This window comes from Panthera onca, chromosome A2, assembly GCF_046562875.1.
Source record: "Panthera onca isolate mPanOnc1 chromosome A2, mPanOnc1 haplotype 2, whole genome shotgun sequence".
Classification (NCBI taxonomy): Eukaryota; Metazoa; Chordata; class Mammalia; order Carnivora; family Felidae; genus Panthera; species Panthera onca.
Window position 1 is genome coordinate 131,023,613 of NC_138340.1, and position 15,952 is coordinate 131,039,564.

The window sequence follows — 15,952 nt, forward strand, 5'->3', positions numbered from 1 at the left end:
GTACTTGATTTCATAATGAGGAAACCTATCACCCAAGTTTAAATTTCTTATACTGTAGTTGTCCAAAAATATTGACTAAAATGTTGTAAATATACAAAGTACTTAATATACTAGACAAGTGAGTTTTGGATACAATTTTGGGAGCTAATTCTTTTAGAATTCTGCTATATTTTAATTATTAAATGGGACCTAATCATTTTAGTTCTGTCACTGGGGTTGACGAAGCATGAGACCTTAGAGCTACTCTGAAAGGCCATTTGGTCTTTGAGACCAAAGCTAGTGGGAGTTCACGAGGAGTTCAGCATATGCCAGAAAGGCTGCCAACCTTGACCTCTGAGGGCAGTAACACATTTTACCTGCTATAGTCTTACATTTTGAAATAAAGATCTTTTCACACTAAAAGTGCTTCTTTTCTAGTAGAAGAAACATTTATGGGTTTGAGGTACAAAGTTCAAAATAACCAACCTAGATAGGGGGAGAGAGACAAAACTCACTTGTATATTTGGAAGCATGAAGATAGATGAAAGAATGTAGCAATGTCATTGGGTATATCACTGTAGAATAATACTTAGCGCCTCATTGGGATTCTAGTTACTGATTTGTTTGGGTTTAGTGCAGAAAACAGTAATAAGAGGCTTCAGGGGGGGTAACCTGTACACAAGAGAAGAGCCCAGATCCGTGAAGGTGTTCTTCCCAAACCAGGGCTCTTCCTCCCCGACATTCTCAACAACTCCTGGGACGTGTGATGTAGCTTCTTGTTGAAACCGTATTATCTGGCCTGTAGAGTCCCTGTAGCTGCGGCAAGCGTGAGTCCCATCTCTCAGTTTTGGTGCAGAGGAAAACTGCCTCGGAATCCAGAACCAGAGTTCGCTGTTGCCACCTTCTTGTGCTCCCAAGTAGGTCAGAATCCTGGAAAAACGATTGCAAGTAGTTATTGCCCGTAAATTTTCAATTTCATGTATGTATACTATTTTTAAATAAAAATTTTTATTAAGATGATGTATATACATAGTTGAATGGTACCTCAGGGATTGTAAGGGGGAAAGTTAGCTCCCTGCTGCATCCTTTTCCATTTCACAGGGGCCGTTTCAGCCTTTGGTGTTTTTCCTAGGGCCTTGGTTTCAGATTTCTAAGTAATATGCTTATACTGTTACTGGTTTACTATGTTTAGACATCTGACAGCTTCCTATTTGATAGATGATTTTTCCTTTTTCCTTTTTTCTCATTCTGGTATTTTTCCATTAAATTGGCATCGTCGGATTATAGTGACCATATCTCTATGTTCATTCCTGAATTGAGTTGCCTGTGCTTCCTTACCATTCTCAACATTTTGTGTTGGTTTTACATTTACATCACTAATTCTTCCGAAACAGTCCCAAATACATAAAACTTTTTAAGATCAATTTTCCACAGGGTCAAAGCCCAACCGTATACCTGTTTCAGTCTAAACTAATTTCTCTCTTGTCCATGTATATGTACAACTGTTTCTGAGACTTCATCATCCTGGGATATGTTTTCCTCCTTTGGGTTGGAGTCCACGTTTTCTGGACCCTGTGTCTTTGTTCTTAGATTGCTTGGTAGAGAACACTTCCTTCAGTGAAGGAAGGGGTGCCTAGAGGCTCAATTACTTAGACTACCGCATGCCTGAAAGGTAATATGGCTTGGTATATAAAATTTTAGGTAGAAAATCAAATTCAGAATTTTGAAGACCTCACTCTATTGTAATAAAACTGTTGTGATGTGCAATTTTTATTTCTTTGTTTTGTTACTGGAGGTACTTTAGAGTTGTAAAAATTCAGCGATAACTGTGCTTTGGTGGGCCCTGACCCCGCCCAGCCCCCCTCACCTACCCTCTGCCTACACACACACACACACACACACACACACACACACACACACACACAAAACCCACACATACACACTTTGTCCTGGAACTCCATGAAATAACTAGAACCGCTGAATTGAGCCTCTGGCTTTATTTCTTAATCATTTATTTGGGGGGGGGGGTAGATTTCTATAACGCAGTTTTTCAATCTTTATGAAATCACCTGCCTGGATTTAGCTCCATACTTCATTCTTGCCTCCAATTCCTAAGCCCGCCTGAGTTCTGCCGTTCTACACATGCGGGTAATGACTACTCTCTTCCGTATTCAATACATTTGTTGGAATCTTGTTCAGTATTATTTCTTCCAATTTTCATTCTTGTGGTTTTCTAATTTTAATTCCTATTCTGCCTTTTTAATGGGGTTTTAGGAGGAAGAAGAGAGAAATGAGTTAATCTGTATATTAAATTTATGGATGGGTACATCTTCATGAAATTTATGGATAGTTGCTAGACAAGGATTACTGGGGCTTCAATGTATAAAAATAATTGAGTTTTCTCAAAAGTAGCAAAATGGTATATGATAGTTCATATCATATGAACCAGTTCATTCCTTGGTTCTTGATTAATCTTGCTGGTTTAAAGGAATTTAAAATGGTCCCTGCCTACTCAGTTCTTAATGTTTTGAGGCTCAAGCATTAATTTTGAAGCAACCAGCATCCATGATTCAAGGCTGTGATGGCATTTACTGAATTTCCTGGGAGTTGAATCTAGATATGGTAAAATAAAGTGTTTCATATAAAAATCAAGAAATACTTAAAAGTGCCCCCAGATTATTTCAGGTGAGAATACCTATTTTCTTCTTATGACTGAACTCTTCTTGATGTGATCTTTCAAGTACGTAATAGATACAATGAGGTATGTATGTCATCTTTCTTTGCTCTCACGTGCTTCTCCAGAAGTCTAATTAATCGCAAGCCATAAGAACTTTTCATCCCTTTCCCTTGTGTAAAATATGGTTGAATTCAGACTTTGGGGTAAGGAATTGCTTAGGCTACATTTTCCTCATCCCTGAAGGGGGACTGATAGGGTTGTAAGGTTACAGGAGTGAGAAAAACGTACATAGTACATATTCAGAATGAGGCTGCTGTTTCTTCAGAGGTTTGATGGTTTAAGACTGATCAGGTAGCTAGGAGATTTATAAACAGGCTGATAATATAACAGCAAACAAACATTTTCATTTTTTCAAGAAATTTGGCATAGCTTTTTAATGTATAACGTACCTCTGAGGAGACAGTTACTAGTTATATTGCTTCCTCCGTGAACTGGTCCCCTGGTACAGATGAAGCTTAAGGAAATGGCATTCCTTTCCCCTAAATGTAGACCGAGGTCCATACTAAATATAAATGTAAAGAAAGTTCCGTGAAGCAAACATTTTCTGATTGACGTACAAACTGTTTCAAAGATCCATAGATGTGTCCATCTAGATGTGCAATGGAAGAAGGTAGGTTTGGAAAGGACTGCGTATCTGATTACTGCCCAGCCCTTAGTGTCCTGCCAGGATAGTTTGTCCCTGTAGCCTGCGAATGGGACTCACAGGATGGCAGTCCTCACTGTAGCTCCTCTCCTGTACACCAGAGGGCAGGCGCTCCTTGGCGTGCCTGTGCGGGAACCCCATGAGAGAAAGTCTGGCATTTCTGAGAAAGCGGATGCATAAAAACTCAGAATAAATAAAGGCTTTGAGTAGAAAGGGAAGTTGATGAGACACAGTGCTTCTCTCTTCTGCAGCGGGTCTGTAGCCATACAATCTCCCACTCGCAATCTTTTTTTGTAGCTTCTGGAAGCACCCGGAGTTCTCTGACGTGCCATCATCCCAGTTAGTATCACAACCTTTCTCTGTCGCTCTTTATTGCAGTCCTCTGGTTGGTCTGGAGTCCTGTCAGAATGGCAGCTCCGGTCCGCTACTGGATATTTATATATGGGAGCATACCGTGGCAGAAGTGCTAGAAATGTGTCTGCTTACCCGGTCCCATCAGCCAAATAAGGACATTAACTTCGGTCCAATAACAACCTCAACAGTTACCAATTGAATCAAGGCATGGTGGCTTTTTCTTTTTAAAGCATAGTTTCAGTAATATAGTCCCTAAAAACCTTAGACATTGCATAAAAAGTATTTGGAAATCTTACACTGCTTGGCTAAATTAACACTAAATATAGACCAACATCATGCCGGGGTTTATGGGCCTTGTAGGAGCACCCGTTCGCTGAAGGAAGGCAAAGACAGGACTACAGAATTCATAGAAAGTTTTACTGTAGTTGCTTCTGAATAGTATTTTTTTTTCTTTCTTTTCTTTTCTGGTAACCTAGCAGTCAAAGCTCACATTTTTTGTAAGTAATTTGCATGCTATTACTCTACCGACACCGAATTATGATTCTTGAGGCTGGGATGTTTTTTGTTGCATGTGCTCTGTGCTTTAAACTTTTGATAGAAATGATTTAGACTTGATTTAAAAAATTAATTCCTGAATGTGAAGAGGCACTGACTCTGAAATGGAATTAAAGAACAAATTACCATGACTCACTCAATAAAGCTTCCTATTAGCTTTGAATTAAACCCTATTATAACAATTTGGATTTTGTGGCAAGCAATACCGGTGTGTCATTTCTGTGCTTTGATATCAAGCACCCAGGGGAAAAAATAAAGAGCAAAGCAATTTTTCATAGACAACTCTTTTGTCGGAATATTTATTTGTAGCTGGTCAAAGAATTCTCAAATGATAAAAAGAGCTGTGAGCGTGATCTAAGCTGGAGGAAAATGAAATTACTTACATGTTTCAGTGCAAGGGATTAGAAAAGGCTCCGCTAAAAGGATACTGCTTTGGTCAATCTCAGAATAGTGAGCAAATTTGCACACCAGAGTTAGGGAGGAGGGTTGAGCTACTGTGATGCAGAATTTAGTAACACTTTGGCTTCTCCAGCCCTGCTGCTTGTTCCCAGGTGCCCTTATATGGAGATGCCAGAGATAGCAGCAACTGGTGTCAACAACAGTGGGTCCTGGCTTCGGGGCATGTGATCCTGGATCCATTTACTCACAGAGCCATTTATAGGCTCTTGGTGGCCATGAACCACGGACACCCAATCCCATTTTCTTTGCTAGTTATTTTTCATTTGCATGTTGTAGTTCATTTAAAAGTACATGAAAATGGCCTCTATTTATATTATGACTTTACCCTGAGGAAGAAATTTACTTTCCGGGCACGTCATAGCTTACTCTAAGTTGTTGCCTCAGTGATTTTGGACTTGTTGTTGCACTGAATCACCTTTTTCAGTGAGTAGCAAGGCTGATCATTTGGAGATTTAATTAGCTGCACTGCTCCTAGGTTAGTTTTTGTGGCTATGATTTTCTAGTTGTTCCTCCACTTTGTAACCGTTGTTGAAGCTCCTGTATGAGATTTGAGCAATAGCAATTCCATTCCTAAAGGGGAAGCTAAGGCTTGAGGACGTTGAGTCAGAGATCCAAAAATGAACCACGTGCCAGTCACCACGCCTAAAATAGAAGCCATGGCTGGAATGATGATTCTATGATGTAACATACAAACCTTTATTGCTCATCAAATATTAGTACTCGGGATAATAAAGTATAAGAGATGATAAAATACAAAGCATTTCTGGAAGAGTAGAATCTGTGACCATGCATCAGTCATTGCTTATGATTTTATCTGTGAAAGGATAAGACTTGATTGATCTCTAAGACTCCTTTATTTTATATGCTGCTGCTGCTTTTTAAAAAACGATCACTTCATGTCATTCCCTTAGGACTATTCCATGAAGTATATTTGGAATTCAGTAATATCAATATCAATGCTTCAGTAATATCTAATCTAAAATACTCTGAGAATTACATATTTTTGTTAATTAAAATTTCAGGATACCTGGAACACCTTGTTTAGTTATTAGCTTTGACTGATAAAAAGTTTAATTAGTCCATGTTTTTCTTAGGGTTTCAGGAGCATATTTTTTTACAAGTACTAGTGGGTTTTAGGTATGACTGGGGAATTCCTGGTTTTTAATGTTTGAGGATGCAGTTTACCCTGTTTATTTAAAAAATTTTTTTTTAACGTTTATTTATTTTTGAGACAGAGAGAGACAGAGCATGAACGGGGGAGGGTCAGAGAGAGGGAGACACAGAATCTGAAACAGGCTCCAGGCTCCGAGCCGTCAGCACAGAGCCCGACGCGGGGCTCGAACTCACGGACCGTGAGATCATGACCTGAGCCGGCAGCTTAACCGACTGAGCCACCCAGGCGCCCCCAGTTTACCCTGTTTAGTAAATGGCTGATCCTTTTTCAGATCTGTAGGTGTTCGCAACTTTTTTTTTTCTGAATTTGTTTTCTCCTAACTCTATCTTTCTTCATTTTGCAACTGCTATTAAAGGAAAGATTTTTAATGTTAACTGGAAGTAAACAGTGTGTTGCTTCATATAAATGAAGGCACAAAGTTTATTGACTTTACCAGAGTCCAGATAGATATCACATGAGGATTTTTATCCTCAGTTTCTTTCTGTCATTGCATTTATTATTAACTGCCTCAAATTCTTTTGTAAATGGTGAGCTTCAGATCGTAAATAAAATATTTTAGCTGTTCCAACTTAACGTAAGTCATGGCTTATACATTTGACACTGAGTATTTGAAGAATAGGATTGGTGCCCACCCTGAGGAGTTCTCAGTCAACCAGGAAAGTCAAAGATGTAAGCAGTAAATGTTGTAAAATAGAATGTGTGTTCTGATGGAAGAAGGTACCGCATCCAGCAAAAGCACAAAGGAAAGGCAGGTTGATTCTTCGAGAGATGAGGTTTGAGCCAAGTCTTGAAAGAGGGTTAGGGAGGCACCTGCGTGGCTCAGTTGGTTAAGTGTCTGACCTCAGCTCAGGTCATGATCTCGCGGTCCATGAGTTCGAGCCCTGCGTCAGGCTCTGTGCTGACAGCTTGAAGCCTGGAGCCTGCTTTGGATTCTGTGTCTCCCTCTCTCTCTGCCTTTCCCCCACTCAGGCTCTGTCTCTCAAAAATGAATAAGCATTAAAAAATAAAAGGAGAAGAGGGTGAGGGAGGGATGTGGAGAGGAAAGGGAAGACACAGTGAACTCTGAAGCAAGAGGTCTGCTTCCGGCTAGCTCTGCCTCTAAGTAAATGTGTGGTGTTGGGCATTCACCAGCTGAGCATCCATTTCCTCCTCTGTGGGAAGGAGGGGGCCAGACTAGAGCGTGTCTACAGTCCCTTTCACATCAAAAAGTCCCTATGTCACCATTGGACTCATTTTATGAAGAGAGACCACCATGAAAGAGACAGTTTTGATGGTAATTTGAATTTGTCTTCCTAGAGCCCTTTATTTCATGTAATTAAAAGGGCACACGTTCTCTGTTGTGCTAGAAGAGACCTAATAAAACAGACTTTATAAAGAAACCCATTCGGGCTTTTCAGGTTTGCTGGAAGTGCTGTCATCAGAAAATATTACCTTAAATGTCAACCTCAGTTTTAAAATTCTTTACTATGGAAGTGGCCTCAATCTAAGGAAATTCGGAGGAAAGAGCCCTCAGACGTCCCGGAGTTTAGCCTCCAATCCGCTGCGCGGTTCCTCTTTATAGCACCCTAGCCTGCGAAGATTTTTGTCTTGAGGACTCCCTGCCAGCATCTAATGGCTAAAGAATACATGTAAGGTGGAGACTCATATATACCATATTGAGCGAGAATGTAAAAATCGCAGTTATGTTTTAAAGCCTCATGCAATTAGGATGGTTTGCGGTAATATTCTCTTGCCCTCTCACAATCTGTCTTTGGGCCACAGGCCGACTAGCTTAGTTTTACCTTTCCGTATGTTTATACATAGTTTTCTTGTCCAAAGGATTTGAGGCATCTCACCAGAATATAAACAATGTGATAAAAGAAAACTATTTTATTTTTTCAATTTTTATTCATTTTTTGAAAGAGAGAGAGACAGAGACAGAGAACAAGTGGGGGAGGGGCAGAGAGAGAGGGAGACACAGAATCTGAAGCAGGCTCCAGGCTCTGAGCTGTCAACACAGAGCTCGACACGAGGCTGGAACCCATGAACTGTGAGATCATGACCTGAGCTGAAGTCGGATGTTTAACTGACTGAGCCACCCAGGTGCCCCTAATTTTGTAATTTATTTTAAAATAGTTTTCTTGCAGCACCTCAGTGAGCTTGGGCAGCTCAATCAGTTAAGCAACCTACTTCAGCCGGAGTCATGATTTCATGGTTTCACTCCTCATAAGTTTGAGCCCTGAATCGGGCTCCACCCTGTCCACACAGAGCTTTCTTAGGATTCTCTCTCTCCATTCTCTGCCCCTCTCCAACTCATGCTCATGTGCTCTCTCTCTCTCTCTCCCTCAAAATGAATAAATAAAAACTTAAAAAAATTAATGAAATAAAATAAATTACAAAATTAAAAAGCAGGCTCAGGGAAAATAGCGAGAATTAAGAAATCTGAGGAGAAGGAAAGAGGATATTCAGATAAGCAGGGTATAAAGGGCTCACATTGGGTGTCACAATTGAGTCTGAGCTTCCTGGCAAGCCAAGCAAAAAGAATAGGTACAACGTTGTCCCCAAAGGGAAATATTTTCTTCTGGACAAGCGCAGCTTTTCTAGACCTTCAGCTGGAAATAATGCATGTGGGTGGTTCTTTCCGTGCCTGTCCAGCTTCCTGTGGCCTCTGATTCTTGTGCAGGGGGGCTCCCAGAGCCGGCCTTCTGTTTAGTGTCAGTGTTTTCTTCCAGGAACTATGAATCATTCCCAGGACACCAGCTCTCGAGGCATGCCTGAAGATCGAAAGCTTTATATTGTGGATTCCATAAATGACTTAAACAGACTGACCCTCTGTCCTGCTGGCTCACAGCATCTGCTCCGTATGTGTGCCTCCCGGGCTTGCTGGCTCTTCCTGGCTTCTAGGCCCCCTAAAAATAGTAAAGGCTAATCTGGACCTGTGGGTGTGGTGGGTGGCAGGGTGGGCATTAGGAACAGCTCAGTGCTGGAAATGCTTTTTATTATTAGTCAACTTTTGTGTTAGTTCTCTTAATATTTGACAGGCTTATGGGCTTTCTTGGGTCCTAAGCAAGATTTGGAATATGTCTTCAAGAGTTCTGAGAAGTTTCTGTGGAGTGTTTCTCCCCGGGAAGGGCAGGGAAACTGCAGTGCTGGTCTTCCAAGAGGTTTGCTCATCCCCCTTGGCTGCTGTCGTGCCTTCCAGAGACCATGGCCAGGTCACGGTGGTGCCCACTTTCCAGGAGAAGTCTTACTTTGTAGTGCATTGCTGAGAAAATGCTCCACACATTCATCCAGATTTCAAGAAGTCATCAAATTTTGGGGGGGCATGAAGTCAACTTCATTTTCTACTTAAAAATCACAAATGGTCCCAATTAAAGGGTTAAAAAAGGAGGAGAAAGGCAAAACAAAAATCCTCTAAATACTAAATGTGTACTTTGTTCCCTAAATATTGTGAATGAGCTCTCTCAGATCATTCTGAGCCCCATTTTTCCAGTTTAAACTCTGACTTTCAAACACAGGCCTTAATTTTCTACTAGTCGTTTGTTCCATTCCATTCTAAACTCAGGTAATTCCAAATTTATATCTATTATTCCCCTTCTAAATCCTAATTGAGGTCTTGCTTTTTTCTTCATTTTAATGGGTTCAGACTTTCATCTGCTTCTACTGCAGTCAAGTCTCCGCAGGAATAGGTGTTTGGGTACCAGCTTATGCCATTGCTTTGATTAGGAAGCAAAAGTTGTTGCGGGGTGACGCATGATGTATTTACACGGCCCAGGACCTAAGCCACCCACCTAGCTATTATCAGGTAGCACAGTGTGTGGGACCGATGCAAAGTAGGAGAGAATACAGAAAGGAAGTTAATGGTCTCCATGACCCCAAGTTCCTACAGTGCTTATTTAATTTAATTTGGGTGTTCCTAGGCAAACAGGCCTTACAAAATGATGGCCAAATGCAGACACTTCATGCTTTAGCTGCTTTATAAGCATACTTGCAGTCTCAGTGTAACTGCACAACATTTAAAAGAACCTTGTTTGCCAAGCAGGTTCATCCCAAAGACAGCTCTGAGAAACCCAGATACATCCGGGCCATTTTTCTATTTAAATGGATGTCAGCTTAACTTACTCCTATGGTGAAAGGCATTTCTGGGAGATACCCTGGAGCATTCAGCCTTCCACTCAGCATAGGTGTCCCAGCCAGCTGTATTTTACTCCCCTGTCACTTCAGAGAAGAGGGCAATACAGTCTCCATCACTCTGAAAGCTTAACACACATATCCTCTCCTACCCATCCAAAGAAAACCCACGTCCTGCCTCTTCAGTATTAACACCATCTTCAAAGAACTTTCCAAGGAGAGTGCTAAACCCTGCTTATTTTTTTGACTACCAAGGATGAAGAAGGTAAAAAATTCACAAACAGCACCAAAGACATAAGTCCAAAGACATTCCTATGACATAAGTCACTTTCCAGGGTGATCACAGGGAAAAACGGGTGTATCCCTTACTCGGGTCTTTAACAGTGGGGGACTGTTCAGTTCTGCTGGCAAGGTGGATCCTGAGGAGTTTTTGTCATAGGTATTTTTGTTTGTTTCATGTTAGCTCTCCAGGAGAAAATCCCAGACGTTGGCACTAACTCAGGAAACGGAAGTCACAGTCTATTTTTTATGGGGCTGATAATTGTGCTGATTGTCAGTCTGGCACTGGTTTCCTTCGTGATCTTTCTAATAGGTAAGTACCACTGACACGTTCTCGTTTCCTAAATGCTCTTACTTTGTTGCTGGTTGTTTAACTTTGCTCCTGTGAGGAGTCCATGCTTTTTGGCAATCGCTGCTACACTGGAAAGACAGACGGCAAGTGCCTGACCCTGTGATTCTGGGGACGTAAGACCACAGTGCCACAAGTTCACAAACAAGGACATTAAATATTTCTATAACTTTCTTTTCTTTTTTTTTAAAGTTTATTTATTTATTTTTAGAGAGTGAGCGTGAGAAAGCGAGCAAACACAAGCACATTAGTGGGGGAGGGGCAGAGAGCGAGGGAGAGATAGGATCCCAGGCTGACAAAGCAGAGCCTGACGTGAGATCACCACCTAGGCCAAAATCAAGGGTCAGATCCTGAACTGCCACCCAGGTGTCTCTATAACTTTCCTTTCTTACTTGGGAGTCCCTGGCTGTCAAATGTTGATTCTAGTTTTTCTTAATCCAGTACGTAATTGCTCCATTAATTCAGGTCTCTACCATAGAGTCACATTCAGGTTTCAAACTCCTTCCCAGGTTTTCTCACTTCCCAGAAATCTATTGGAAGCACTGAGGGCTTGTGCAAGGTCCCAGAGGCTGTGTTGGGGAGGTGATGAGGCCACTTCTTTCCTGTTTGACACTCCCCCGGGGCTGTATGACGACCTGCCCTCCCTGCTCTCAGCCTGGGCCTGACCTCTGCCATTGAGTGGTGGCTGGGCTGTCCCACATGGCGAGACCCCCCAGACCTCAGGGCCACTCTCCTCTCTGCCTTGGCAGGGGCAGGGTGCTGTCCTTTCCTTCTGTGGGTTGCCCTCTCCCCTCAAGCCCATCAGTTCTCTCTCTCAGCTAACCTCTGTGGGCCATTATCTGGATTTATTTCAGCTTCCTGCTGCCCTGAACCACGCCTTTTCCCCTGGGTCCTGAGAACCATCATTTATTTCTTCTGCCCTTTCCTGCTTTGCAGGCCCTGTAGCCTTCAAAAATCTTCAGTGAGAAGTGGAGCCCATGTCTTTGGAAGGCCTTTAATTTAAATTCATTCAGGATTAAAGGAGGTAGTGGTGGTGATGATGGGGGGAGACAGGTGGGCAGGGGGTGTGGCTCTTTTACAGCCTCAGACCCCTTCTCTTCCCCAAACTCCTTTCTCCTTCTGGCTTTTTATCTAGCCTGGGGTCGGGGCAGGTGGGGAGGTGGGATATTTAACTGCTTCTCTCTGGCCCAGTCCATGCCCTCTCCAACTTAAAAGCTTCAATGGGAACTATCCTTACAATAATGGTGCCCTTGTCTCTGACTGTCCATTGGATGTGGGTTGTTCCTGAATCTTCAGGGCCAGAAAAAGCCCATGCATTACTCTGAATTCTGAAATGTTATACCAACAAAAATTAATGCTCCAAATATCATTCTGCCACACCCATCTGGGGTAATGACTGAGTTAAACTAGCAGGAAATTTTAGATATCCCTATCGGCAGGAGAGCCACCCAAAGGAACTTCTCTCTTCTGTGGAGCGACGGGTAATGAGGTTAAAGGTAATGATGATAAGAAGTGCTATATATCGAGCACTCATTTTCCCAGGCACTGTGCTAAGTAACACTTGATGTCTGTTTGCTCACAACCTCGTAACAACTCTAGGTCGTACGATCTACTATTATTCTGGTTTTACCGGTGCTGACACTGAGGCTTCGGTTAATCACCGTGCCTGAGGTCCACAACTAATAAGTGCCGAATCAGGGCCCAAAGACACTCCTGCCTGACTTCAAAGAGCATGCACTTTATTACTGTCATTATACCCCTCTTGTATAAATGTGATTTATGTTATATTTGCTGCTGGTGTTTTACGTTGAGAGCAAAGTCATACGAAGAAAGAAAAAGAAGATATGAACAAAGAAGAATGTCTTTTTTTTAATTTTTATTTTTTAACGTATTTATTTTTGAGACAGGGAGAGACAGAGCATGAACAGGGGAGGGTCAGAGAGAGGGCGACACAGAATCCGAAACAGGCTCCAGGCTCTGAGCTGTCAGCACAGAGCCCGACGCAGGGCTCGAACTCACGGACCGTGAGATCATGACCTGAGCCGAAGTCGGCCACTCAACCGACTGAGCCACCCAGGCACCCCAAGAAGAATGTCTTTCTTTGGGCTATTGCTCTGTGCCAGATACATAAATTCATTATCTTACATCTTTACCTCTTAAGATAGTATTTAGTATTTCTATTTTACTGACGTGAGACTAAGACCTAGAAATGTACCTCTCCATGTGTACCCTGCTAATCAGAGGCAGAACCAAGATTCAAACCCTGACCTGTCTGGCTCCAAAGCTTCCCTGCCCTCCATTGCCTATGTTGAAGAAATAAAACAAGGACTTCCTGTGGTTTTCAGACAAACCTTAACTCAGCCTCAGAGTGGAGTTGGCACAGGCCTCTGGAAATGAACTTGGCCTGTGCTCATCTTTAACAAAGAAACCATTTTGCTCTCAGTGGGATTTAGTGCAAATTTGTAGTCTTTTCACTGACGTGAAAGAACCTGTATTCTTTATAACTGGTATTTTTATGTAAGAGGGAAAAGACTTATTTTATACTTGATTACATTCTTATTAAACCATTGGACCTTATGTTTTTGTCATAATCTCTTTCCTAAAAAGGAATAATGGGCTACAAGAGTAGATTACTATACATGCCTCTGGTAACAAATTCTAGTGGCCAAGCAGTCTATTCCAGAGAATACTAGGTTCCTGGGATGTTGTTGTTGCCTGAGGGAAGGATTCTATGGTCAAAGGAGGTTGATAATTGCTGAGTTAGATAATGCTCAAATTGTTTTTTTTTTTACTTCTTGTGAGTTTCCAAGAGGCAGATCAGTGCAAAATTTTTCTCTAACATTTTTGCACATGGAACTCTTTTTCTTTTTTGGAATTTAATTTGGAATCAGTGTATCGTGGAACACACTCAAGCCAGCCCGGCTGCTGCTTCCTTCTCTGTTTGACTTATGTTCCACTAGGAGGTTCCCAAGAGGGGAAAGGATATTATGTGTTATGAATTTACTTCAGTTTCACATTTTTCCCCAGAAGCAAGTGATTTTTCTGCCTGGCTCTGTAGTTAATCTCAATTAAGATCCTTCCTTCATGTCTTAGACCATAATTCATCCAGCATAGTTTTGCAGACATGGGGAAGAAGCAGCTTCTGGGCAACCATTCGTCCCAAGCCTGGAAGGGGAAGCTCTTCTATCTAGTTTACTTTCCCACATTAGTTTATCCACTAAGCCTCGTGGCATACTACCAGCAACATTAGTTGGGGGAAAAAAAACTTGCTTAAAATGGAAATAATAAGAAGCTCAAATATTAAGTATGGATTTTTTTGCTGCATTTCCTGGAAATTTTAACCTCTGATGAGTATGGAGTAACCTCCATAGCTTATTTTGTTGCCAAGAGTTCTGTTTATTTTGAAAATACAGTCTCTGTTCTTAGGATGGTCCGAGGGGAATTACTACATGTTCATTTATGGGCTGGTAATTCAGAACCAGCAGAGCTATGTCAAAATAGGCTGAAACCCAGAAAACCTCATTTCCCAACGAGGAGCCAAAAACCTCTGGAGAAGAGCGCTCTAAGAAGACGATGTAACAATCACTTCTCTGATATGCTCCCAATGAGACTAGCTGGTGGTTTCCTTTGGTGGCTCACAGTGAAGTTTCTCAGCCAAAATCTGTGTGGAGCTGCCAAAGGTAGTCGAGGCTGGGCACAATAAATTGTAAAAGTAATGCGCTTTGGTAGACAGCTTTAGTCTTCGGCGATTTCTCTCCCGGGCTTGTGGGCTGCGTGGGTTATTGGAGCAGGGGACTTGCCAAGGGGGCCTTTCAGCGCTTGGCTAAGCACCAACACAAGGCACTAGCGGGTCCCGACGGAACACACTGGCTATCAATGTAACACAGTCTGTTTTCTGTTTTGAAGTTCAAACTGGAAACAAGATGGATGATGTGTCGAGAAGACTAACAGCTGAGGGAAAGGACATAGACGATCTTAAGAAAATCAACAGCATGATTGTAAAGCGACTCAATCAACTGGACGCGGAACAAAACTAAAGAAATGAGCTTCTAAAAGCAGCCGCCAGGACCTGAGCTCCGCGCTTTATTGGGTGTGCACGGGCTTATGAACTGAGCATGCGCATTTCTGCAGGCAACAGACCATCTGGTTAGTGATCCCAACCCTGGGGCCAAGTTAATGCTGTAGGGTTGGGAGCGACTCCAAGGCAAAGGGGTTTGGGGATAGCAACCAGAAAAAGGGCTCGTTGTATGCTGTGTCCTTCTGCTTTATTGGGGTTAAGGGTGGCCGTTATGGAGGAGAACCAATAGTAAGCCAGAGAATTTGGCTCTGTACGTACAACTTCTCTTACAAAAGGAGCTTTCATCACCAGAACAAGTTCCCTGTGCCAGTGAGGTTCATGGTGCCTCATGCATCTTTATGAATTCCTGTGACAGCCTCATGGTTTCATTGAAGTATGTGTTTTCAAGGGAACCAGGTGTTAACTCTTTTCAATAAAAGAAAATTTGCTCAGGTGATTAAACTTTTACTCTTATTTCCCCAGGGACAGGGGGGTGGGTGGATTTCAGAGCTAGTTGCGTTCTGGTATTTGCTAGCAGTAGTTATATGTGTAATGGTAGGGTGGGGGTCAAAAGAGAGAGACTAATGTATTCAACTAATGTTTATTGAGCTCTTACTGTGTGCAAACCATCTACTTTAGAAGAACTTCTGTTCGATTTGGGAACAAACAGAATGTATTGTTATATATAAATTATATAAGCTTAGTTGGCTTCCTTTCTCATGAAAAAAAATATTCCTTCAATGTTCTGCTGATTAATTTTGAAGAAACCTGATAGGTTTGTGGTCGTTACTAAACTATAGTAGCAAATTGTATATTTGGAATATTTGGAACCTGCTCTGTTTTAGCACAAAAGGTAATGTATACAGTTTATGATCTAAAACATGGTGTGATATAAATAAGCTTAAAAAAGTAAATGAATCTTGGCACCCCTGGGTGGCTCAGTAAGTTAAGCATCTGACTCTTGATTTTGGCTCAGGTCATGATTCCAGGGTCTTGAGATCAAGCCCTGCTTTGGACTCTTCATTGAGCATGGAGTCTATTTGGGATTTTCACTCACTCTCTCTCTCTAATAATAATAATAATAATAATAATAATTGACTACAAAAATCACAGTGTTAGAAAATCTTTTATATAATACAAATATATTGCACAAGTTTATTGATGAATGTATTGTGATTCTGTCATTTTGGGTTGGTCAAAGACCTGTCAGTTGACCCCCAAGGTAAAAACATACACATACATACATTTTATAACAC

General features: G+C 41.7%; 1 protein-coding gene across 1 annotated transcript; it reads left to right on the forward strand.

The window, feature by feature from the left end:
* Positions 1-68: 68 nt before the first annotated feature.
* On the forward strand, positions 69-15,158 carry LSMEM1 (leucine rich single-pass membrane protein 1). The gene is made up of 4 exons (XM_060632908.3): positions 69-4,210; positions 8,613-8,741; positions 10,475-10,603; positions 14,546-15,158. Exons 2-4 carry the CDS (start codon positions 8,618-8,620, stop codon positions 14,674-14,676), a joined length of 384 nt encoding a protein of 127 aa, XP_060488891.1. The 5' UTR covers positions 69-4,210; positions 8,613-8,617; the 3' UTR covers positions 14,677-15,158.
* Positions 15,159-15,952: the final 794 nt, after the last annotated feature.